General features: G+C 46.2%; 1 protein-coding gene across 1 annotated transcript in view; it reads left to right on the top strand.

Moving 5' to 3' along the window:
• The window catches only part of FUBP3 (far upstream element (FUSE) binding protein 3), a 38,243-nt gene extending 14,755 nt beyond the window's left edge, over positions 1 to 23,488 (top strand). Inside the window, exons 9-18 of the mRNA XM_014942729.1 lie at positions 798 to 896; positions 2,879 to 2,983; positions 3,374 to 3,476; positions 4,133 to 4,233; positions 5,522 to 5,663; positions 10,436 to 10,596; positions 11,793 to 11,866; positions 14,992 to 15,068; positions 20,310 to 20,437; positions 22,045 to 23,488. Coding sequence (XP_014798215.1) covers positions 798 to 896; positions 2,879 to 2,983; positions 3,374 to 3,476; positions 4,133 to 4,233; positions 5,522 to 5,663; positions 10,436 to 10,596; positions 11,793 to 11,866; positions 14,992 to 15,068; positions 20,310 to 20,437; positions 22,045 to 22,053 — 999 coding nt within the window. The 3' untranslated portion in view covers positions 22,054 to 23,488. The remainder of the gene's footprint in view (positions 1 to 797; positions 897 to 2,878; positions 2,984 to 3,373; positions 3,477 to 4,132; positions 4,234 to 5,521; positions 5,664 to 10,435; positions 10,597 to 11,792; positions 11,867 to 14,991; positions 15,069 to 20,309; positions 20,438 to 22,044) is intronic.
• The last annotated feature ends 2,140 nt before the right edge of the window (positions 23,489 to 25,628 follow it).

Consider the following 25,628-nt stretch of genomic DNA (forward strand, 5'->3'; position numbering starts at 1 on the left):
CTCTTCTGCCTTCGGAGAGCTGGACTCAAATCCAATCTTGAGTTAAAAAACAAAAAGAAATCGGTTTGGCCCTAGCTACGCACGTAGTGGAGTTTTGCCAGAACTGTGAAAGAAACTCATGTGCTTTAGATAACGTTTGGTGCGTGCTGTTTAGGAGGGGATCCTTGGAGCCAAGAGAAGGCTATCTCTAGTCTGCTGCTGCAATGGTTTTTAATGCCAGCCATGCTGTTGTAGAGTGCTGTGCTTCTCTTTTGTTGCTGCTCTGTGATAAAGCTGGCGTGTGTCCTCCTTTTTTTCCTCATCCCACCCCTTTCTAATTAAGTGTTGTGTTACGTATAAATCTATGTTCGTAGACATTCTTTATTCCTCCATCTGGTACAAGTTTTCTAAAGAATAGAGGGTTTCAGAGAAGCATCTAGGTAAAAAAGGTTTTGAGTGCTCCAATCAGGCCTCTGTCATCCAGTAGTTTTAAGGCTGGTCACTTAATTATGCCGACAGCTTAATTTCATATGCAGACAGCTACAGGTTTTGGAAAGGGCTGAAAGATCAGTTGTTGAGGTAGAGGGGTTCTCGTTTTGCAAGGGGTTCAGCTATTGGAGAACTTCAGGAGCAGCACACTTTCTGGCGGTCCTTTGCGCTCTAGGACTATCACTGAATTTGTGCTATAAGTACCCATGAAGAGCTAAAGTACCATTCTTTAAAGCTGCTGATTTGACCTACGTGATGTTTAGTAACCAAAATATAGTCCCTTGTTTTAGGGACTCTGCTTAGCAAAGTGCTCTGTGCTTTTTCTTCAGGAGCGAACAGGTGTGAAAATGATTATGATCCAGGACGGTCCGTTGCCTACCGGAGCAGACAAACCTCTCCGTATCACTGGAGATGCATTTAAAGTACAGGTATGTTTTTATTAAGCAGTTGCCCTAGAGAACTGAGGAGAAATTTAAACTTTAACCTATTTGTGACCGTCTAGTGGGAGTTGAATCCGACTGTAAATGTAACAATCTCTGCTGGTTTTGTTTGTTCTGTAAGGTTGAAGTTTGAGTAGAGCGAGTTAAAACACCAGACTAGCAAGTGTTGGTTTTTTGACAGGGTCACCTAGGAGCTCTCACTCCACATAGATGTTAGACACGGGTAGGAGAAGGACTGAGGAGGAGGGTTTGGAGAAAGTACCTTTGAAATGATTTCGAGTCCATGAAGCAAAAAATCATAGCTACATGTTACTTGAGCAATTGGGTTCTCAGTGACTAATTTAACCACAGACTTGAGACAGTTTTGTGGAAGGTTCATTATCTCAGACAGCCAACTGACGCAGGTAATTAAAAAAAAATAATAATCCCATGACAACTCCTGAAACCAAGGGGTTTACTTAATATTGGTACCTTAGTCTCCTTGTGTCAGGGTTCTACAGATGTGTTCATACCTGCGGTTCAAAGCAAAACCCCATGATCAGCATGATGGGAGTGCTTGAATTAAAGAATTAAAGTTTAGCCGTGGCATGTTCCACTTCTCAGCAAGTGCTTTTCATACCTTGCTAAGAACTTAAATCTAGCTTAGCATTCCTGTCTCTAATAAAAATAGCTCTGTTTCATAGGATCTCCCTGAGCATAAATTGCTGCAAGTTGATGTTGCTCAGGGGTAGCATGTTTGGGTTGTGTTTTTCAAACATCTTACTGCAAGTGGGCTTTTTGGATTTAAATGTGGGTGGCGTTTTTATTCAAAATTCTTACTTATTGTGGAGATACAGACATGCAAAAAGGAGTTTAATGGCAGTCTTGCTACTTTTAACCGGATCATACTTTAAGGGATGCTGCTTCCCCAGTGGTTTCTTCTGCCTTGCAAGATTTGCTGTTGTCACATCTTCCGTGCCATAAATCATGCCAGGCAATCACAGAGACTGCTTAGGCTGGAAGATCTTTGAGGCACTTAGAAAAGTTGAGCACACTTAGAAAGCACTTAAGAAGCTCGATGAATCCTTGGGTTTGGTGGGATTTGCTGGATGCTGCAACGGTGTGTCTTAACTCTATCAAATCCCTGTGAAATCTTTCCATTGCCCTTCTTTCTGTCTTGGCATCTCTGAAATGTACAGAGTTGTTTCCTTCTGTAAAAAATACCACAGGGGCATGGAAAATACATAAAAATGTGAAAGGAGTCAGGTTCACTGGTGCCCTCAAACTGGGAAATAGAACCGAAATGTCAAAAGCTTCACTGGTAATATATAGAAACAAAGGCTTTGGGTTTGACATACAGGCATTATTTTTTTTAATGGTGACTACTGTTGGCTTATTTCCATTGTACACTTTTACTAGCTGGGCTATGTGCAAGCTTGTGAATAGGCTTGAGGGCTGCAAGTAGGTAGGAAGAATATTCATTTGTCCCAGAAAATGTCTTGCTGGATTGCTGCAGACTTGGGCTTAACTTCTCTGAGTGTCAGTAAGCTCCCTGCTGCCCACCTGCCTCCTTGGGACATGCTCTCCAGCTCCTAGTAGACGTGCTGTCTGCTACAACACCACAGCTTCTGCCTTACTGTATTGGTTTCAGTTCTGTCCAGGAGGAAAGGGCCTTCCCTTTCTTTAATTTAGAAACAAAACAAAAGATATTTTTAAAGCTAAAGGGCCTTTTTGAAAGGCTGAAGGAAGCAACTGCACACAAGAAACTGCCACCTTGCACATTTGGCAGGTTTTGTCAGACGTGGAAGATGCCGTTGAGAACAGATCTCCATTGACTGTGGTAAACGAATTTCTAAATCAGAATGCTCTTTCTGTCAAGCAGATGGAGATCGCTTTGCCTGAAGCCTGACCATTAGCCACTGCTGAGGCCCCAACACCAAGATGGCAAGCAGAATCATTTTAAGCTAACTGTAACTTCTTTCCCCATGTAGCAAGCGAGGGAAATGGTACTGGAGATCATCCGAGAGAAAGATCAGGCAGACTTCCGAGGCGTACGCAATGATTTCAGTTCTAGAATGGGAGGAGGCAGCATAGAGGTATGTTTTCTTCACGAGTACTCTGCTAACCTCCCTGTGGGATGGGCAGTGGGGGGAAGTCATCAAATTGCACATGTAACCTTATTATTTTTAAATGCATTGTGTTCTGTTGCCAGAAGAGCGAGTCTGGCTGCAAAAGAAGAGGAGTTCTCATGGACTCCCAGATGGCACTTTTCTAATTGTCTTTTTAAGCTGCATTCTTGTAGTGCAGAGTTCATTTAGTGGGGAAGGAATTTGCGGCCACGTGTTTGTTTTTCTTAAGGGATATGGTTCTGTAGCCTGGAGCTGCCTAACGTGGCCTGTCCTCATAGTTAAGAGCATCTCCTTGTAAAATCAGAGTAATTCAGTCTAGTTCTCTGAGCTTTCACACTGCTTTGCCTTTCCCATCAGGTCTCTGTGCCCAGGTTTGCTGTTGGAATTGTGATAGGAAGAAATGGAGAAATGATCAAAAAGATTCAGAATGATGCTGGAGTTAGGATTCAATTTAAACCAGGTTTGTGAGAGGATGGAGAGCCGTTACTTTCTGCCCAGTGTTCCAGCTTGGGATTGCTAAAGGGAATCTGATCCGAGGTTACAGCAACTAGGCTTTCCTCATTTAAAGGTGCATTGTCTCTTTCTGAAACCTGTTTAAATATGATGTGCTGCTTCCTCGTGCACCTTCTCTTTTTCAAAGAGTAAGCACTATATACAGGTCACTTGCAAACATTAGATGTCACAACAGTCATGTCTTGAGTGGTAATTCTGTGGATAAACAAAACAATAACAAAAAAACTTTTGTATCTGTTGAAGAATTCTTCTTCAGGACATTAAAGCCTTTGGGATCAGGAGTTGATTAATTTTAAGTAACTTTCTCTGGGTCCTTGGCTGTCTGATCACCTCTCAAAGCTGCCTTTGTCCTCTTAAAATTATATCAGTCTCTTTCATGGCTTTTGGACATTTGAAAGTGTTGCCTTTTGAATGTTGTTCCCTCTGCAATGTGGGTTGGGTTTTGTCTTCTTTCAGGCTGCTGAAGGTGGAGGGAGGAGGTGGCTCTTGGGGTAGCTATGTTATGTGAAAACGCTGCTAGCCATGGTGGTGCTAAAAGGAAGCTTTTGTTGGTGGGTGGATGTTTTCTCCTTTTAATTTAGTCTTTGCCACCTCTCTTCACAGATGATGGGATTAGTTCTGAAAGAGTCGCACAGGTCATGGGGCTTCCTGATAGGTGTCAACACGCAGCACACATCATCAGTGAGCTCATTCTCACAGCACAGGTGGGTTCTGGATGCTCTTTGGAGAGGAGTGCTTGTATGGGAATGCAGTCTGCGTGTGTGCAGCTGTGGGGATGGATACTACCACCTGAAGAACAGCAGTGTTGAATTTTCCCTCTGGTAGGCCATACATGCTGCCATCCAGGACAGAACTGCTAGGTTTGGGGTTTGTTTATTTGTATTTTTAATGTGATATGGGCTGACTGAGCTCTAGGAAGGTCTCCTATTCTCAGGCAGTACTATGAGACTTCATTGTAGCTCCATGTTTACTCTATGTGTTTCAGTTGTTCTTGAGTTATTTGGAAATGGTGACCTGGTGGAGTGGAGTCCAGCACTCATGTGAGACAGTGACTGGAGGCTCTGCTCAGCAGGTCTGAGTAACGCTCAGGCAGCAGAGAATTAACTCTGCTCAGTGATGCCTCCTCCTCTGACCACCATTCTCTGGTCCGGTAGCTGTGGGAGGCAGGGGAAGGCAGTGAATTCTCACATGTGGCTGCTGTGCTGTGAGAAATACTCCAACATACAGTGCTGCTCAAGAGCAAGAAGTTCAAAGATGGATGGAGCAGTAGAGCAGACTCATGAAGGAGATTGTATATTCCCTTTGTATTATGAGAAGTAAAGATGTTAGACCGTTCCAGACCAGATACCTGAGTGTAATTTCTCTATCAAGGGCAGGTTTTGGTACCTCTTCTTGCCCTGAGATCTGGTTACAATGCTTAATCTTGTAATTTTTTAAATAATCCACTTAAATTTTGAGGTCTGTCTCTGCGCATGGCCTTTGCTTTTGGAGAAATCAGTCATCCAAAATAGTTATGTCCTTGAAGTGTCTTTGAACTTAAAAGCTTCCTTTGGAAGTTTTGGAAAATGTGCGTTTCAGCTGAGTAATTCCAGTGTTCTTTAAAGAACAACACTTGAAAGGGTTTGGAAGCAACGTCCGTGTGTGTCAGTGCCAAGATCTATTGGTTGCTCTAAGATAAGCCCGTATCACAAACTAAAAGTCCTTTAGTAGTTGATGCTTGTTTATAGGTTTATTTCAGCAGATACAAAGGGATGCATTTAAAAAATATAAATATCTTCCTGAGTCAGGAAGACAACTATAGCCTACGTTACTTGGCATTCCTTTAAAGTGCTTCAAAATCTTGAATATGAAACTGAAGTCCAAGAATATCTTAATTCAGTGCCATTGATTATAATGCAATTTAACTTACCTTGCTTTATTTTGTTTTTAATGTGCGTTGGAGCCAGAAAAAAAACAAAGCAAACACTGATACAAATTTTTTTACCTTCCAAGGAACGAGATGGCTTTGGGAGTTTGGCTGTAGCCCGAGGAAGAGGTCGTGGCCGCGGGGACTGGAGCGTTGGAACCCCTGGGGGGATGCAGGAAATAACCTACACGGTGCCAGCCGATAAGTGTGGTCTCGTTATAGGCAAAGGTGGGTCCAGTGCCACTAAATCCTAGAGCTGGCAATGGTTTTTCTCTCGGGATGGTTCCCTTCTTGCTGCCTGACAGTGAAGCTTTGGAGTTTTCTGTAATTGCAGGTATTTAGTGGCCGGTGAATGCAGCGTAGGAATAAGCTATAAGCGCTGTGGTTGTTTTCTTTGTGGTGCTCTCACTCATAATTGTACTCTCCAGGCCCTTGTTCACAATATGTAAGAGAGGCTCTTCATGCAGAGCTGTCAAGTAAGCTTGTTATAACAAGCAGCTGGCTGAGAAAAGGCAGGTTCATTTGTGGATTCTTTTTATAGAGAATTCGTTTAAAGGACAGTTTATCAGGGACAAGCAGAACAGTCATTTCATCGCGCTGGATTTCTGTGAGTGCCATGTGATAAAATGGAAGGTCTCTGAATGTGGTAATGACAGTAGCTGCTTCTAGCCACGTACCTGAAGTATCTGATGAATAAAGTGAAGTAGCAGGATTTGCCCGTGTCTGAGCCTGTTGCAGAGCAGACTGGTTGCGCCTCATCTTGCTCAGACTGGTGTGTTCACTGCCATAGATGTCCCTTGGCTGCCTTAGCCGTTGAAACCATGCTAGGGAGATGGACAAGGAGTCATCTGGCCTTGCTCTCCAAAACCAGTACACTCCCAGGACAGTGGGAGCATCAGCAGCAGTCTCAATTTGTCATAGAGCATTACGCATCGGGTGATGGCAGCACTTAGATTAGAGCCAGGAATAGAAGAGCTCTGTGGCTCTGAATTGTTGCGATGCTTCGGAGTTAATACACTGACGTATTTAATTTTTCTATCTGCTTATTTCAGAAAGAATGACATATGCCTTGACTAGTACTTAAGTAATTACAGTTGGCTTTTAGCCTCAGCAGAGCTGAGGTGAATAGAACAGGAACAGCTTAGCTGCAGCGGTGAAGGAGGCAGAGACTCGAGGGCATTGTGCCATGTTTCAGTGACATTTAGTTTCCTGCCCTCCTGTTGGGCAGGACTGAGCTTGTGGTGAAACGTATTGTGGCCTCTTTCCCCTGCTGCATCTCACTTGTTCCTTTCTGTGTGTCTGGCCCCTGTGGCAACCCAAACTGCTGCCTTATTGCATGGCAAGGGACACAGATATGGGACATGTCAGCGGTGTATCTGCAATTATTTTCAGATATTATTTTTTTGCTGTAAACCTGTTCACAAACCTGAAAACTTTTTTCAATATGAAAAAACACCTGCTCTCCCTATTATGCAGAAATTGCAGAGCAATTGTGCTCGATCTCACTGAACAGTCCGGTTGGGCAAAAGATCAAGCAAAGCAAATTTTAAGCCCACAAGTGAGAGCTACGTGTATGGGGGGAAAAAAACCCATCAAATTATAATGAAACTTTATTGCTGTATCCATTAGTCATCCCTAATAAGGGATCAGAAAAGGTCACTTGTTGTTCAGCAGTGCACTGAAGTGGAGCAGTTGTGACTACAGAGAGCACTGTGTGCTGAGAAGATAAATGCAGGTAGTGGAGTTGGATGTCCTAGCATTCAAACGCGAGGCCTGGCACGGGCTCGCTGTGGGGGTGAAGGGGAGCTTTTTACCTTTGTTTCCACAACAGCAAAACAGGGATTCTTACCCGGCCAGATCAGAAGCTTTCTGGAGTGACTAATTACTAGTTGTATGGTGATTTGAGTGCTTTGTAGCTTTGTAATACCACCTTGTAATCGGTGTTCTTACGGTGCTTCTGCTCTTAGTCTATGGCAGCCTTCATTTTTGTCAAGTGAGTGATGGCTGTAGCGTTGCTGTTTGAGGCCTGGACCAGGATGGATCTCACCATGTATTGATGCAAGACACCTGATTCTTCTGATTTCCTCTCCCGCTGCCTGTGGGGCAGCGTAGTGGGGAGAGGGATTGTTAGTGGGGTTTTTTTGTAACAGTGACCAATTGTTAAACCTTTGCTCTCCCCTGTTAGTTTCTGAGCATTTTCCAGCTGTTTTTTTACTCTTTTCTTTCCCCTTCACCCCCCCACCCCGTGGCTGTAGCCTTCTCTGTAAGATCTGGCTGAGTCCTATGGGCACATGTAGCTTGGTCTCAGAGGTTACCCCCCAAGCAATGGGGCTCTTGGCCCCCCAAGGTGTAGTGTATGTGATGTGACCAGGTTAACTGCTGCTGTGCTTCCACCTCCATGTCACCTCTCAAGAAAGGGGGAAAAGAGGGAGATGAGGAAGTTTCTCAACTTAATTTCTGTGGCATATTTCACAGAAGATCTAGGGTCCTTTTCTCCTGGGCACCACTTCTCAGCTTGGGAGTGTGAGCCTTTAGGGAGCTGATAAGAAGCGCCCGGCTCCCTGCAAATCGTGTGCGTAGCTTTTTCCTCTAGAGGGTGGGTAGGTGCAGCTTTTCTTTTCTGAAAGACTGGAGGAAGGGTGGAGACGAGCGCCATACACATGTCAAGGGCTTTCTCTCTTTGGTGGTGCTTGGAAACAAACCGCAGCCTCTCTGGGCCCCCGCTGGATTTCCATGATAAATACAGCAATATTGACAGATAACGTGGCCGGCCTGGCTCTTGTCAGCTCTGCCTTTTAGCAGGTTTGATTAATTGCTTTACGATTTCACGTCCAGCTGGGGGGCCACTCTTGGATCACTTCTGCCCCCCATCAGGTAGAAGAATGGAGGGGGCTGCTGAATGCGTCTATAGACAGCCACCATGTGCCAAGTGGGTCACCTCATTATGGGGCAAGATGAACTCCTTCCGGCACCGAGCAGCATCATTTTGACTGCGTCACTTCATTTGCATGCTCTGGAGGCTGAACTGGGATCTCTTGGATGGGAGGGAGCACTTAGGCATGTACCAGGATGGAGGGTGAGGAGGAGAAGGGCACCAAGTCCAGGTACGGGGGTAGGAGCCTGCAGCTCTGGCCAAACCTGGAGAGTCACACTGATCCCACAACATGGTCTAGGAGAGAGCTGATGTGGAAACAGTCCCAGCAACTACCAACTTGATGCTAAATGGGGAAATGACGTAAAATCCTTATTCTCCTTGTTTCCAGTTTGAGAGAGCTTCAGTTTTTAATCCCCTTTTGGAAGGAGATAACCTGTGGTTATGCCTCTGTCACCCAGCAAAGCTCTCCTGCTCCTTCACCATCCAAATCATGTTGGCTGAAAGGCTCATCTTTTTTTCATTAAGCAGATGAAATGGTTGTTGATTCGGATCTCACCTCAGTGTGTTAAAACCAGAGTTTCAAATAAGTGCATCAGACAAAAGCATTACATAAAAAAAAAAAAACAACTTGGTTTTGAAACTTCATCTTAGGGCTTTCCCATGCTTGACTGAAAATAAGTGGCTTGGCTTTTGGCTGCACAGTACAATCGCTGTTGTCTGCCCAGGGATGTGACACGATTATCTTTTGTTAAATGCATCTTCAAAAATTCATTTAGAAAGAGTTAATTGCCCTTTGGCAACTTTTCCTCCTCCCTTCCCCAAGAAGGCTTTAAAATGTTAAAAGGGTCACGAGTCCATTACAATGAAGTGAACAAGTGTCTGCAGCATCCAGGGTTTGTTTTGAAGTTGTGCTGGATGTATAGGGATGGAAATGCAAGCAAAATTGAGGAGATTGTATTTGGAGACTCTTTTTAATTAAAAGCAAACACAAATCTCCAGTTAGTTTCCTTTGCTCTGTTTCCTGCTTGCTGTATGCCCTATTGACGGGTGATTTTTGGTTTGTGATTTAAAAGTTGTAAAACCCCTTCCTTCCCTGCACCCTTTAATTTCTCCAGTTGAGTGGAGCTGGTCTGTAAGTTGAGTGAGCTTCCAAAGGAAGAATTGAACCATTGTAATGTTGGCTGAGGCTTTTGTTAAGCAAATTTCATTAAGAGACTGGGACCTAGCAGGTCTTGGGGAAATCAGATCCAGTTTGGCTGGCCCCGCTGCATCCTGCTCGAAGCATTCCTGTGCTCTGGGGTATCCAGATGGCAAACTAGCCAGCTATGTTCACTGCATGCACAACGAACTCTAAAACGGGGGAAAACTGCCCGGAATCCTGTGCTGCTGCAGTTGGGTGGAGGGATGTGTGTGCTGGGGTGTGAATAGGAAGCGCGGTAAGCGGAGGTTTCTTGAAGCGAATAAGCTATTGCACAGCACGTGATGGGGAGAGCTTAAAAACAAAGCTGAAGCTATGAAGTATGTGGCTGGTTGATAAGCGGAGGTTTCTTGAAGCGAATTGCACAGCATGTGATGGGGAGAGCTTAAAAACAAAGCTGAAGCTATGAAGTATGTGGCTGGTGGCTTTTTTGCCTTAGTGGAATGAAATGCCTAGTGATGGGGAAAATAGCCTCGTGGAAGAAGGAAAAAGGATGTTTCAGTTGCAGGTGACTTTCTTGTGTTGAGGATTATGAACAGCTGTGCAAAACCACCAGCATTCAGTCAGTACAGCGTCTGCATCTGATTTATCAAAGTGTATCTGAGCCATGCTGTGTTTTGTTGGCAGCCTGGCAATGTGCTCACAGGGGGACTGTGTGGGTTCTTCAAACAGCACCATCCATGACTCCAAAAAAACGTGGCAGTTGCTAACAGTTTCGGGTCACGCTCATGAAAGAGTTAAAAGGAGCAACACGAGCTCAGGTACTGTGGTTTCTTGTGCTGCTGCCATCCTCAGTCCACCTCCCTTGAGGCACACAGAAGGTAGTTGCAACTATATTCCATTACTGGAGCCTGACTTTGTTATGGCTTTTTTTTTATGGAAAAAGATGCTGAATGTTTTCTTTTCTCTTGATTTTCTTTTCTTCAGGTGGTGAGAACATCAAGAGCATAAATCAGCAGTCAGGAGCCCACGTTGAGCTCCAGAGAAACCCACCTCCAAACACAGACCCTGGTGTACGAATATTCACAATCAGAGGAGTTCCCCAGCAAATTGAACTCGCAAGACATCTCATAGATGAGAAAGTTGGTGTAAGTCCCATCTCTGTTCATCTTGGCCTGTCCTTTTAGATGTGAATTTAGGCCTGGACTTCCAGGATACAGAATAGAATACAGAATCACCTAAGGTTGGAAGGGACTTTTAAGATCATCTAGTCCAACCAAATACACGTGCTTACATTATTTAGCTTCAAAACCACTTGCCTGTTAGCAGCTGTCTCAAACTTTGACCCTCTAGCATCCATTGGACTAATTTTTGCTGTGGTCCCAGAAGGATCTGACTCTTTGCTGACATAATCATGGGTCAGAGAGGGAAGAACAGCAATCACAAGGTATGAGAAGGCTGTCAAAGGAAATTTCTTGAAGGGAAGACAATAGTGTCACTACATAAGAATGACAGAATCCTGGATTTAGGCCTGGACTTCCAGGATACAGAATAGAATACAGAATCACCTAAGGTTGGAAGGGACTTTTAAGATCATCTAGTCCAACCAAATACACGTGCTTACATTATTTAGCTTCAAAACCACTTGCCTGTTAGCAGCTGTCTCAAACTTTGACCCTCTAGCATCCATTGGACTAATTTTTGCTGTGGTCCCAGAAGGATCTGACTCTTTGCTGACATAATCATGGGTCAGAGAGGGAAGAACAGCAATCACAAGGTATGAGAAGGCTGTCAAAGGAAATTTCTTGAAGGGAAGACAATAGTGTCACTACATAAGAATGACAGAATCCTGGCATCATCATACTAAAAGTAACACTCAATTCCTTGCTCCAGTAAATCCAGGATGACTTATCTTCCACTTAATGCAGTGCTGTGGTATTGAAGCTTAATAATCTCAAGCTGGAGTACTACTGAAGGGGGAGCCTTGAGTAAAAGAAAGTATGGAAAATACTGAAGGGGGGCATGGTAAAGCTGAAAAGCAGCCTTTACGCTGAATTGCCTGAGAGGAGAAGCTCAGGATCCAAGCTCTTCAAAGGAAAACTTCCAACTGTGTTGTAGTCCCTCTTAGCCCTTTAGTGGGCCGACCAGGGTTGCTTCTGAAGCTGGGCTTCTGGAGCGTGCTGACAGTCCTGAGAACTTCATCCTTGGAGAATTGGTCACTTTCAGATGCTGGAGTTTAGTGCAACATGTCCTAGGCTGTCTTCTCTCCTTTATTATTGCTCATACTAGCTGCCTCCACGCTGTGCTTAGAGCTGGCATTAAATATTTGTGGATTCTGTGACAGGGTACCAGCATGGGTGGACCTGGAGGATTTGGTCAAAGTCCGTTCAGCCAAGCACCCGCTACACCTCATCAAAAGTAAGCATCACCTCCTCGTCATGGATGGGCTGTGGGCAATGGCTGGGAGCTATAAAAGCATTGGGAGAAGGGTGGAGGGCCCTGAAGGGGTGATGTGTGAGTGGAACCTTTTAAAAATTGAACTTTAAGAAGCAAGAAACAAGTGAGATGAAAACTTTAAGCTTAACTGCAGGAAGGATTTAAACTATTAAATTATAAACAAGGTAGGTATTGGCATCTCCAAAATTCCTGTCTCTAGTACAGTGAGAGCATGGAAAGAAGCCTAAAATGAGTAGATGACCACGAGGACCTTCATCTTGGCTTCATGAACTGACCAATGTCAAGGCAGTCAGTAGTCACACCTACACAGCATTTCCTTTTGTTCCTACGTTCACCTGTTTGCTCGGCAGTTGCTGACTATCAGTAATAATTTCACTTCCGTGGGTGTCACATGTATGGCTAAGTATTTTAAGCTATGAAGTATGTGGCTGGTGGCTTTTTTGCCTTAGTGGAATGAAATGCCTAGTGATGGGGAAAATAGGCTCGTGGAAGAAGGAAAAAGGATGTTTCAGTTGCAGGTGACTTTCTTGTGTTGAGGATTATGAACAGCTGTGCAAAACCACCAGCATTCAGTCAGTACAGCGTCTGCATCTGATTTATCAAAGTGTATCTGAGCCATGCTGTGTTTTGTTGGCAGCCTGGCAATGTGCTCACAGGGGGACTGTGTGGGTTCTTCAAACAGCACCATCCATGACTCCAAAAAAACCTGGCAGTAGCTCACAGTTTCGGGTCACGCTCATGAAAGAGTTAAAAGGAGCAACACGAGCTCAGGTACTGTGGTTTCTTGTGCTGCTGCCATCCTCAGTCCACCTCCCTTGAGGCACACAGAAGGTAGTTGCAACTATATTCCATTACTGGAGCCTGACTTTGTTATGGCTTTTTTTTTATGGAAAAAGATGCTGAATGTTTTCTTTTCTCTTGATTTTCTTTTCTTCAGGTGGTGAGAACATCAAGAGCATAAATCAGCAGTCAGGAGCCCACGTTGAGCTCCAGAGAAACCCACCTCCAAACACAGACCCTGGTGTACGAATATTCACAATCAGAGGAGTTCCCCAGCAAATTGAACTCGCAAGACATCTCATAGATGAGAAAGTTGGTGTAAGTCCCATCTCTGTTCATCTTGGCCTGTCCTTTTAGATGTGAATTTAGGCCTGGACTTCCAGGATGGCATAGAATACAGAATCGCCTAGGTTGGAAGGGACCTTTAAGATCATCTAGTCCAACCAAATACACGTGCTTACGTTATTTAGCTTCAAAACCACTTGCCTGTTAGCAGCTGTCTCAAACTTTGATGGCCCTCTAGCATCCATTGGACTAATTTTTGCTGTGGTCCCAGAAGGATCTGACTCTTTGCTGACATAATCATGGGTCAGAGAGGGAAGAACAGCAATAATAAGGTATGAGATGGCTGTCAAAGGAGATTTTTTGAAGGGAAGACAATAGTGTCACTACATGAGAATGACAGAATCCTGGCGTCGTCATACTAAAAGTAACACTCAACTCCTTGCTCCAGTAAATCCAGGATGACTTTTGTCTTCCACTTAATGCAGTGCTGTGGTATTGCAGCTTAATAATCTCAAGCTGGAGTGCTAGTGAAGGGGGAGCCTTGAATAAAAGAAAGTATGGAAAATACTGAAGGAGGGGCATGGTAAAACTGAAAAGCAGCCTTTACACTGAATTGTCTGAGAGGAGAAGCTCAGGATCCAGGCTCTTCAAAGGAAAACTTCCAACTGTGTCGTAGTCCCTCTTAGCCCTTTAGTGGGCCGACCACAAGGTATGAGAAGGCTGTCAAAGGAAATTTCTTGAAGGGAAGACAATAGTGTCACTACATAAGAATGACAGAATCCTGGCATCATCATACTAAAAGTAACACTCAATTCCTTGCTCCAGTAAATCCAGGATGACTTATCTTCCACTTAATGCAGTGCTGTGGTATTGAAATAAGGTATGAGATGGCTGTCAAAGGAGATTTTTTGAAGGGAAGACAATAGTGTCACTACATGAGAATGACAGAATCCTGGCGTCGTCATACTAAAAGTAACACTCAACTCCTTGCTCCAGTAAATCCAGGATGACTTTTGTCTTCCACTTAATGCAGTGCTGTGGTATTGAAGCTTAATAATCTCAAGCTGGAGTACTACTGAAGGGGGAGCCTTGAGTAAAAGAAAGTATGGAAAATACTGAAGGGGGGCATGGTAAAGCTGAAAAGCAGCCTTTACGCTGAATTGCCTGAGAGGAGAAGCTCAGGATCCAAGCTCTTCAAAGGAAAACTTCCAACTGTGTTGTAGTCCCTCTTAGCCCTTTAGTGGGCCGACCAGGGTTGCTTCTGAAGCTGGGCTTCTGGAGCGTGCTGACAGTCCTGAGAACTTCATCCTTGGAGAATTGGTCACTTTCAGATGCTGGAGTTTAGTGCAACATGTCCTAGGCTGTCTTCTCTCCTTTATTATTGCTCATACTAGCTGCCTCCACGCTGTGCTTAGAGCTGGCATTAAATATTTGTGGATTCTGTGACAGGGTACCAGCATGGGTGGACCTGGAGGATTTGGTCAAAGTCCGTTCAGCCAAGCACCCGCTACACCTCATCAAAAGTAAGCATCACCTCCTCGTCATGGGTGGGCTGTGGGCAATGGCTGGGAGCTATAAAAGCATTGGGAGAAGGGTGGAGGGCCCTGAAGGGGTGAAGTATAAGTGGAACCTTTTAAAAATTGAACATTCAGAAGCAAGAAACAAGTGAGATGAAAACTTTAAGCTTAACTGCAGGAAGGATTTAAACTATTAAATTATAAACAAGGTAGGTATTGGCATCTCCAAAATTCCTGTCTCTAGTACAGTGAGAGCATGGAAAGAAGCCTAAAATGAGTAGATGACCACGAGGACCTTCATCTTGGCTTCATGAACTGACCAATGTCAAGGCAGTCAGTAGTCACACCTACACAGCATTTCCTTTTGTTCCCATGTTTGCCTGTTTGCTTGGCAATTGCTGACTATCAGTAATTATTTCACTTCTGTGGGTGTCACATGTATGGCTTGCTAAGTATTTTATTAAGTATTTTGTCTGCTTCAGTGTGCCTTTCTGTCCTTTGCAGTGGTCCCCAGGCGTTCATGACGCAGGGTTGGGGCAGTACCTACCAGACGTGGCAGCAGCCTGGACAGCAAGTCCCAAGTAAGTGTCCAGGACACGGGTTGGAGAAGGGTTGGTGATCCCTTTGCAATTGCTGCTTCGTGCCTGCAAAGCACAGGTTCACCCGTGAGACCACTTGTGTGAAAACAGCAAGATAACTTCTGAGCAGCAGAGGTGTGTGGAGCCAGTCTGTGGTGGTTGAGCTCAGAATAAGCTGAAGTCTGTTGAAAACTGTAGCGTTTTTTCTGTGCTTAACTGCTTATTGCCCGTTTCTGCTCTCTTTGTGTAGAAACTCAGTCCTTGCTGTCTGTTCTAACAAAAACATTTCTGCCTTAGACTCTCCTCTTCCAGGATTCTCCAGGCAAGCACTTGCCAACTCACCTTCCTCCCAGCCAGGCACACTGTGTCTGATGATGAGCTCTCCCATCCCTTTGTTCTTGACCTTATCAGTTCTTGCTTATTTTCTTCTTTTTTTTTTTTTTCTTATGAGCTCTTCTCACTGTTTAACTCCTGGTCTGAAGGAAAGACTAGGCAAGGTGATGTAGGAAACAGAAGAAATGACAGGCAGGGCTTCTGTTTTGGTTCATCCACACTGGCTCCTGTAGCAGCCCTTTGTCTCCTTTTGGGTGTTGATGAGAATTGCTCATCCTCCACAGTGCTAAATGCTCAGAGGCCAGTGGGGTAACCAGCTTTCAAATAATGATAATTTAAAAATCATAGTGCACACATGTCCTTAGTGATGAGTCCAAAAACTGAACCCAGATCACCCCTGCTGCTGGGCTTTCTGGGCTTTCCAGTTCAAGCCACCAGCACTAAGTCAGGCTGGCTGTTACTCTTCAAGGTTCAAAGTGTCATTTCTTCCTAAAACCTGGTTTAGACAAATTCCAATAGATTGGAATGGGGCATCCCCCTTTTCAGAGTAACAGAAGTAGTAAAAGGTAGTGGTGATGTTGGTAACAGCATCATCCTGTGTCTTCAGCAGCCAGAGTAGTAGTTTGCCCTAAACAGAGCACATTCACAGTCTGCTTGGTAACCTCAAAGCTCATGGTATGGGCAGTAATGTCCAACAGACACTTTTCAATCACAGTTTTTCAGGAAATATGGTGGAATTTTTAACGTCCTAGTCTTGTGAAAACCAAAGCTAAGCACCAAAAAGCATGGGAGTAGAGGAGTACTTTTAAAGGGGTTTAATGGCAGGTGCTTTTCAGTGCTAAAGCTGATTTAGCAATGAAGTAGAATATTAACTTCAGTATAAACTTCCCCTCTGAGGTGCCTGAGGTAGAGGAAACGCTGGAGGAGCAATGCCTGCGATGGCACTTGTGATTCCCTGTGAACAGTAATCACATTTTAATGTTTATGAAATTGTGCATAGATGAAATTTGGAAATCCTCAATGCTGCGTTGTTAACTTAGCACACTTCTACAATGTGTGCTACTCTAGGACACAGGAACCCCTGTTTTCAGAATACTCTGGAAAAATGCCTCTGGAAGAGTCCTGCTCATCAGCAATTGCAGTCTAAAAATCAGAATTTTTCCTTTGAGCTCTAGGGATTTGTAGAAGGTCACTAGTCGTTCTGTTTTCAGGACAGCAAAGTGCAATGGTGGGCTTGAAAGGACTTTTTTTTGTACAGGAGTGGAATAATATGGTGCTGAAGAGGAGTATTTTCCCATTACCTTCTTTTACAGGAAAAATTATTGTTTCAATCCTTTCCTGTGCGCCCCAAAGAGCACTGGGCTTTGGGAAGCGGAGCAGTCAGTGCAGCAGGGAGAGCTCTACACCAATCCTTTCCTGTGCACCCCAAAGAGCACTGGGCTTTCCTGGGCTTTGGGAAGCAGAGCAGTCAGTGCAGCAGGGAGAGCTCTACAGAAAATGTCTTCTTCAGCTTCCCATAAAGCCTTTAAATAAATGCTTATGAAATGTTCATTGCTCTTTGCCTTGCAAGATGCCTTTAGAAACTCAGGGTAGTAACAGATCTTCTTCCTCATCTTCCTGAAACATCCTTTTATCCTGCCCAACAGCTACTGGCAGGGGGGAAAAATCTCCCTTCCTGCAACATGCAGTTGTGTCTTGAGTTCACACCTCCTGGCTTTGGAGCCCAGTGGAAGAAGCACAGACCCTTTGAATCCCCCCATTACTGATGGTGCAGCTTGTATCCCAGTGATTACTGCTTTGCAATGAGTTTGTCAGGTTTCTGCTGGCTCCCAGGACCAGTGAAGCATCCTGCCTTGCTGTTATCCTTCCCCTGTACGGGTTTAGTCCCACAAGGCCGTGTTTTGGGGGCAGATGTTTGATTTCTGCTGTTGAACCTGATGGGAAAACGTTGGCTCTCTAGTTCCATGTCTGCTTAAGGATCCCCCACGTTCCTGTTTGTAGCCAGGCCCACTGAAGGCAGCCTTGGTAAGGAGAGAGGACAGACAAGATAACACTGTGCTTTAAGCAGCCTCCAGTGCTTTCTCCTGCTGCAGATCACGGTGATTCCCAGTCAGGCCAGGTGGAGTTTTCCAAGGCGTGGGAGGATTATTATGAGAAACTAGGTAAATACCTGCTTTTGCACTTGAAATCAGTGTTGTGAAGGGTCCCTTCCCCTCGTGCTGCCGCCGTTTGTTCGCAGCTCCGCTAGCCCTGAAAAGAGCCGGCTGAGTCCTCGGAGCCAGGCTTCCTGGGGACAGGCTCCAGAGTGCCCTCCTGGTGGGAGGAGGGGCAGACCCCCACCCCTACACATGTATTTAGATTTTAATTACTTCCCCCCATCTTAAATAAATTAACTGGCTGGGGAAACATTTTGCTGTGAAATGCATTTAGCTGCGTGTCCTTTCAGCCCGCTGCGGACTGTAATTCTCCGAGAAGAAAAGGCATTGAAGGAGGTCCTTTGTTGGCATTAGCAGGTGGACAGTTGAGGCAGCCTTGACCTCTGCCAGAAAAGGTCCTGACTTGTAGCGTTGGTCAAGTCTTTTAACCCGCTTTTATGCCCCTGGACAGGACACTGCTGCCCTGTTCCCTCCACCCACTTCACACTCGCAGTGTATTATATTCCCCCTTCCCCCCCTCCAAAGCCCCCCCTTCGTCCAGCGTCGCAGGACATGGAGCAGAAGTGGTTGGATGGGCTGGGAAGGGCTCTCTACGCAGGTCTCCTGTCCTCCCCTGCCATCTCCGTGTCTGGTGGCTCGTGCTCTCGCTGTGCCTGTCCCTCTCTGCAGTTTTCTAATTGCTGTGTTGTCTCTTTGGGGCTGTTTTTTCCTGTCTGGCTGAGGGTGGGAGGTGTGGGCACCCCACCTCTGCACCCAGCTGGATGGAGCACCCCAGTGACAGCATGTAGACCTGCAGGATTGCAGTGTCTGGTGGCTCGTGCTCTCGTTGTGCCTGTCCCTCTCTGCAGTTTTCTAATTGCTGTGTTGTCTCTTTGGGGCTGTTTTTTCCTGTCTGGCTGAGGGTGGGAGGTGTGGGCACCCCACCTCTGCACCCAGCTGGATGGAGCACCCCTGTAGACCTGCAGGATTGCAGGTGTCGTAGTGTTTCGAAGAGAAGGAGTCTGTGCTAGGTGGAGATCAAGTTTTTGGGGTCTGCAGGGTCTCTCTGTGTAGGCAGGAGCCTGGACATGGTGTCGTGGGTGCCTCTGGATGATGCATGGGGTGTCGTGCTGAGGGCAGGGGGAGCTGGACGGGCTTTGTGCAGGCTCCTGAGGACTCTGCAGCAGTTTGGCCACCCCAGAGCTGGGGCAGATGGATGCTTGTGTTGGCATGTACAGATGGGCACTGCCCACCAGGGCTCCTTCAGAAGTGCTCTGCTGGTGAGAGCGGGGGTGAAGGATGCAGACCCCTGAAAACCAAGTGAGATGACTCAAAACGTGGTCATTTCCGTGGCAGCTCCATGGCTGGAGATGGAGGTGACAGGTCTCAGCTCTGTCAGGGGTTTGAAGGCTCCGTCCATGTGCTGGATGGGACTGGACTGACAGCCTGGGGTGGCTGATAAACTGGGCAGCTCCCAGTTTATCATGCTTTGGCTTTGGTGGGTCCCAGCAAGGGGGAGACCTGGCTTAATGCCTGTTAACAGGGCACAGTTGAGATGAAATCAGGAAATTGAGCTTTTCCTTGGCTTTCCCTGAGGTGCCTGACACTGTAGAAAGGTGGAAGCTCCGTGGCAGCTCCATGGCTGGAGATGGAGGTGACAGGTCTCAGCTCTGTCAGGGGTTTGAAGGCTCCGTCCATGTGCTGGATGGGACTGGACTGACAGCCTGGGGTGGCTGATAAACTGGGCAGCTCCCAGTTTATCATGCTTTGGCTTTGGTGGGTCCCAGCAAGGGGGAGACCTGGCTTAATGCCTGTTAACAGGGCACAGTTGAGATGAAATCAGGAAATTGAGCTTTTCCTTGGCTTTCCCTGAGGTGCCTGACACTGTAGAAAGGTGGAAGCTGAAGTGTCAGAGGTTAGGTCCAGGGCCTGTCTGGTGGAGAGGTCTGGAGAGGCTGGAAACTGTCACCTGTTCCCTATTGACGTGCCCCTTGTTGTCATCTTTGCACAGGCCATCAGAGCCAGCAGCAGAACAGCCATCCCGATTACAGCAAAGCATGGGAGGAGTATTTCAAAAAACAGAGTGAGTGAATCGGGGTTCTTGGAGATGAATCAACTCTTGGAAAGAGAGTTAACTCTAATCTGATGACTTGTCTCTCCATCCCCTGCCGTTATTGGCTTCCAGTCCTCTCCCAACCCCCTTTGCTCCTCTCCTGTTGGTGATGGGGTGTGTAGTTCTCCTGCTGGAAGCTCTTGGTCGTGCTGTGGGAGAGGGACTCCTGTAGAACCACAGCAGACCCCATGCTGGCAGTTGGCCTGCCTGGGGGAGACAGAGCATGGAAAGAACTGATGCTAAGGAAAAGCAGAAGCTGAAGCTGGGTTGCAGAGAGGGCAGGAGAGCTCTGTGTGTGGGGATAAACAGGGGCCTGGCTTTCTCCACTCTGTTGAGAAGGGCACGGTGCTGACTTCTGGATTTGTGTTTGACACGGTGCTGCTGGGGCCTTTGGGCAGAGGATGAAGGTGTGGGGCTGTCACACTGTCCCTGTGGCCACAGGAAGGTTCTCCTAATGCTTTGTGGCTCCTCTTGGCTTGTCACTTGCAAACCAGCTCCAAGCCTGTCGCGTCGTATCCAGAGAGCCAGCGTTGCTCTTTCAGATGTCTGTGGCTGTTGGAAGGGGGCTGGCTCTTCTTTAGGCTTTACAAAAGGAGATCCCGAGCCTGGGCTTGGTCTTGCTGAATGGCTCATCTCTCTCTTTTCCCTTCTTTTCCCCCCCAGGTCATGCTGCCAGCGCTGCTTCTCAGGCAAGTTCCCAGCCGGACTACACGATGGCGTGGGCAGAGTACTACAGACAGCAGGCTGCCTACTACGGGCAGACACTAGGGCAGGCTCAGGCCCACAGCCAGGTGTGTATTCACATTTCCTCACCCCCCATGCTCTTTCCCGTGGGAAATTAGGTGGGATGGCCTTGCCCTGGCGCGGGGACTCCGCTTTGGGTTCACACGGTGAAGCAAAGAGATATTTTGTGGCTGAGGAAGGGATCAGAGAAGTGAGAAATCGCTGCTCCCTGTCGTGTTCTTTCAACATCAGAGTCTTTTTTTTCCCTGTACAGGATGAGGGGTTTTTTTGGGAAAGGACTGGGACGTTATTTGTTTTTCCTGGGGACCTTTCTTTGTAACCCCCAGGCTGTTTTGTGACTTTAGGGAATTAAAGTAGAAGGAATGATGGAGCCATGGCGTGGCACATCGTGCGGTCCAGGAGCGTGTGGGCAAACTTTGCCTTTTCTCCTGTAAGCTTCCTGCTGGGACAGTGCACAAAGCCCGGGGGCCTTGGGGATGGAGCACCCTGTCCTGAAAGAGAGCAGAAAACTGTTGAAAAAACGATGGCGTGGGCAGAGTACTACAGACAGCAGGCTGCCTACTACGGGCAGACACTAGGGCAGGCTCAGGCCCACAGCCAGGTGTGTATTCACATTTCCTCACCCCCCCATGCTCTTTCCCGTGGGGAACAAGGTGGGATGGCCTTGCCCTGGCACGGGGACTCAGCTTTGGGTTCACACAGTGAAGCAAAGAGATATTTTGTGGCTGAGGAAGGGATCACAGAAGTCAGAAATCGCTGCTCCCTGTCGTGTTCTTTCAACATCAGAGTCTTTTTTTTCCCTGTACAGGATGAGGGGTTTTTTTGGGAAAGGACTGGGACGTTATTTGTTTTTCCTGGGGACCTTTCTTTGTAACCCCCAGGCTGTTTTGTGACTTTAGGGAATTAAAGTAGAAGGAATGATGGAGCCATGGCGTGGCACATTGTGCGGTCCAGGAGCGTGTGGGCAAACTTTGCCTTTTCTCCTGTAAGCTTCCTGCTGGGACAGTGCACAAAGCCCGGGGGCCTTGGGGATGGAGCACCCTGTCCTGAAAGAGAGCAGAAAACTGTTGAAAAAATAATTTGGATTAACCAGCCACCAAGTAAAAAATCTCACCTCGGTATCGCTCAGACACCGGAGGGTTGTGTGGGATTTATCCCGGTCGGACCCGCAGGGCTTTCCTGAGCTCTGGCTGCACAGAATATTTGCAAAAAGTCCCCTCAGAGCCCAGATCCACCTTCGTGCCATCGGCTTCTCCCCACTGAATCCTCTCCTTTACTCGGGCTCCTCCAGCTGCAGCCTCCGGCAGCCCCGAGGTCGAGCCGGGCGCAGGAACCGGCGCTCGCCGCCGGCCAAGTGTGACCTAAAGCGGTGATAAAAGGGAGTTCTCTTCATCCCTCTCTCAAAGTCTGGCCCTCGAGAGAAGAGAGAGATCTTGTTCGATAAAGAGGCACGAACTCCTGGAAGGAGTTAGGGCAGAGACCTCTCCGACAGCGGCTGGAAGCATCCTTTGAGGGATGGAGGGATGGATAGATGCTGCTGGGCTGGATGGGGGAAGCAGAGACACGGCTCTGCCGGGGGAGGAGGGCTCCACAGCGCTCAGAATTCACTGCTGACCAAGTAACTTCTCCTTTTCTCCCCTCTCTCTCTCTCCAGGAGCAGTAGAACAAGGTCCTCGTGGCAATTTTGTTTTGTTGTTGTTTTTTTTTTTGTTTTGTTTTGTTTTTTTTTTTCTTGGAATCATTGTGGAAGAAAACCTTTTTGTAACAGAGGTTTCTAGATTTGCAACATTTTGATGAAGACTTTTTCTGTTTGTTTGTGAAACACTAGTTGTAGGATAATCTATACTGAACTTTTCTAAGAATCAGGAACAATTAGTCATGTACTAAACTTATGGACATGCTGGTAATTTTGTTTCCAAATTTGTAAAAAAAAAAAACAAAAACAAAACTCCGGGATTCTTTTTGGAGAGAAGCCAGAGAATTTACAGGCACCAAAACGCACCCCAGAGCTGTGACATTTCAACATGTGGGTTTTTTTTGTGTGTTTTTTCCTTTTTAATTTTCGATCTTTTCTGTTGCAACAGAAAGAGTGGCTTGGAAGTCTTAGGTGGTATGTAACAAATCCTAAAAAGAAAAAAAAAATTTTAAACAGTATTTAAATATTCTTAAATATGTAAATTCATTAAATGTTTTACTTCTAATTTCTTGTATCTTGGCTGTCTTTGATTTTATTGCATTTTTTTAAAAACTGAACTATGATATGTATTGTAATTAATTATGTGAATTCTGTATTGAGACAGTTCCTGTTTTGCTGTCAGGCAAGTTATGGGCGGGGGGGGACATTTTGTAGGGTTTGTATAATTTCTAGAGTCTAAAGGGGTAATATAAAAACGTGTTAATTTTTTTAGCAATACATTTTTTCATGTCTCCATTGCTAGTTGCATTTATGTATCTAAGACCTCCAAGCTTGTTTAAAAAAAAAAACCAAAACAAAAAAAAGAAAAAAACTTTCCTCTATGCTCTCAGAAATATAAATACTGTTATTTTTAATATTAAAATGAATCTGCTATTAGTACCTTTAACAAACACTGTGGAACATAAAACCATATAAAAGGTAGTAACTATTTTTTAATTCCAAGGTGTTTTTTGCTTTTTCATTTCTTTTAAATATTTTCTTATCTAATATTTGTCAAATTACCTAGAGAAATAAATGAATCTAGTATTAACCACAGTATGCGCTAAATAATTTTGATTTAATAAAAGGGATAATATGATTTCCAATGTTTACTGTAGTGTTTCTTGTACAGATAACAGTGTATTTTTAAAGGAAAAACGGAATTGAAGCTATTTTTTCTTGCATTTTTAATTGCCCTACGGGACATTCCGTTTTGAAATGTACTGAATTTACAGTTCTTGAGTTCTTTCCTTATTTTTTTTTTCTCCTTATGCTTGAAATGTCTAACTATAAAGAAACGCGATTGGTTAATGTCGAGCATGGTGTTTAAAAAGAAAAAAAAAGTGTTCTTTTTATTTGACTGACAGTTGCATTTTACACTCTATATAATAAAATTTCCACAAGGTGTCTTGTGGGCGAAGTATTTCCCGTCTGGTTTTTACTGCGTCTGGGAGGTCCCCGCGTCCCGTCGCCGGAGGAGCCCGGGGTGGTCGGTGGAGGCAGCTCGAGCCTTAATTCAGGTGAAACTCTGTTCATGTCACTCCAAAGTGCCTCTTGGCACGGTGACACGGAGGATTTCCACACTCAGGTGCTGTGATTTGTAGCTCTTTGGGCCAGAAGGATCCGTTTTAGTGAAGGGAAGTTTTCTCGAAGCCAGCGGGGCAGGGATCTACAGCCGTATCAATGTTTTTTTTATTGCTTGTGGAGGAGGTGGCAGCCCCTGGTTTTAATGCTCCAAACTTGTTGCTTTTCCAGAACTTTGTGGCTGAATCCATCCAGGGCTTGCCCTGTGCCCTCCCTGCAAAGGGGGTGGCTGGTCCAGGGCGGGAGAGGGATGTGGGTCATTAGTTCGATATGTTACGGAGCAGTAACTTTTTGTTGTAGCCAGGCCAAGTCTGGGGACAGTTATAGCCTCTTTTTTGTAAAAAAAACATGAGTTTTGTGCTGTTCGATACGTTACGGAGCAGTAACTTTGTTGTTGTAGCCAGGCAAAGTTTGGGGACAGTTATAGCCTTTTTTGTAAAAAAAACATGAGTTTTGTGCTTCTCCAACCTAACCCAGCCCCATCAGCTGCTCTCCAGGCAGCTGGGGGGGTTACGGCCGGGGGAAGGGAGGGAGAAGATCCCATCTGCAGAGCAGGGAGCGGGAGGCACGTTGAGAGCCGGAAGAAAAGGAGATGTAGCATCTCTAAATATACCTCCAGAGAATCAAGAGAGACAGTGAAAGATGGGATAGTAAAAGCCACTTGGAAAGAGGGGAGAGGGGGGAAAAAATGGCTGGAGGAGGGCATAAAGGCTGCTGATGGGAATTGGGAGCGGGCATTACCGAGAAGACTTCCTTCTAATTCATCTTCCAAGCTCTGTGCCAAAACAGCATTTGGCATGGTTCACAGGGAGCAATTGTGTGATAATGAACCCTAAGGTGTCCCTTAATTGAAGACTGAGTATTACAGATTGTGCCAATAGTCGTAAATGGCGCAGGATTGTGGGAGGATGCATTTTCTTAAATGTATCTGTAAGTACAGATTAGTGACTCTCCCCAGTGAAATACCCATACTATAAATTATGGAAATATCTCTTCTTTCTGATGCAACCTTTTATTGAGGGGGTGGGGCAGCGCAAGAAATAGTTTGCAAGCCTTTGAAATTTGGCCTGTCATTAAGATGGTGCCTGCAAAGCTGGGTTTTCATCAGCAGTCTGGTGGCCTGCGAGGCTAAAGTGCTTGAAACGTTCCCAAGTTCAGCAATTTGTTCTCCATTATTGCTGCCTGCCCAGGGGCTGCAGCCATTGAGCTTCTCTCTGCTCTGAGTCCACCCTGGGCTGGAGGAGGCGAGGAGACGCCCTGGCACCTCACGAAGGGCTGGCGACCTCCAGGTTCCTCCAAGTCTCCCTCCAGCCCTGCTGCTCTCCTGGTGCCCAGGGGTCACGGGGACCGGTGGGATGGTCAATCCCACCATGGGACACCACAGGTTTTGCTCTGGGGTCTGTGGGCAGCTCCTGGTGTGTGCTGGCACGGGTGTGTTGTGCAGCCCAGAAGCCGCTGTGATGCCTTCAAGCCAAGTCTGTGGTCTCCAAGAGAGGAACTGAGTCTCCTGCTCAACCTTAATCCCCGAATAAAGTGGATTAAGCACTGACTGCATTAGTTTTTGACCAAAAAAAAAGGGAGGGTTTGTCTGCCCCTTGGGCAGAAACTGGATGTTGCAAGGAGCAGGGTAAGTCCCCGAGGTGCTGTGTAGGAACCAACACGTGGGTCACCTTTGGGGTCCGTGACGGGCAGTGGGGATGGCACAGCCTTTTCCTCCTCTCAGGGGACCAGCGCCCAGCACGGGACCTTGCCCTGGTGTTAATCCTGGGGGACAGCGAGGAGACCTTCAGTTTGGGGACTGCTCTGCCTCTGGAGCACGGCGTTTGGGGATGGAGGAACTGGCATTAAAGGCCATCCCAGGTGAGTGCCCTGGCAGGAGGTCCCCAGCCCTGGCTCTTTCCTGTCCTCTGCAGATCACCTTCCTTTCTCCAAGCACAACTCTTTCCTGAGGCCCCAGCTCGGCCACTCGATGGCTTTGC

The sequence above is a fragment of the Calidris pugnax genome, unplaced genomic scaffold (assembly GCF_001431845.1).
Source record: "Calidris pugnax isolate Ruff unplaced genomic scaffold, ASM143184v1 scaffold102, whole genome shotgun sequence".
In the NCBI taxonomy this organism is placed as follows: Eukaryota; Metazoa; Chordata; class Aves; order Charadriiformes; family Scolopacidae; genus Calidris; species Calidris pugnax.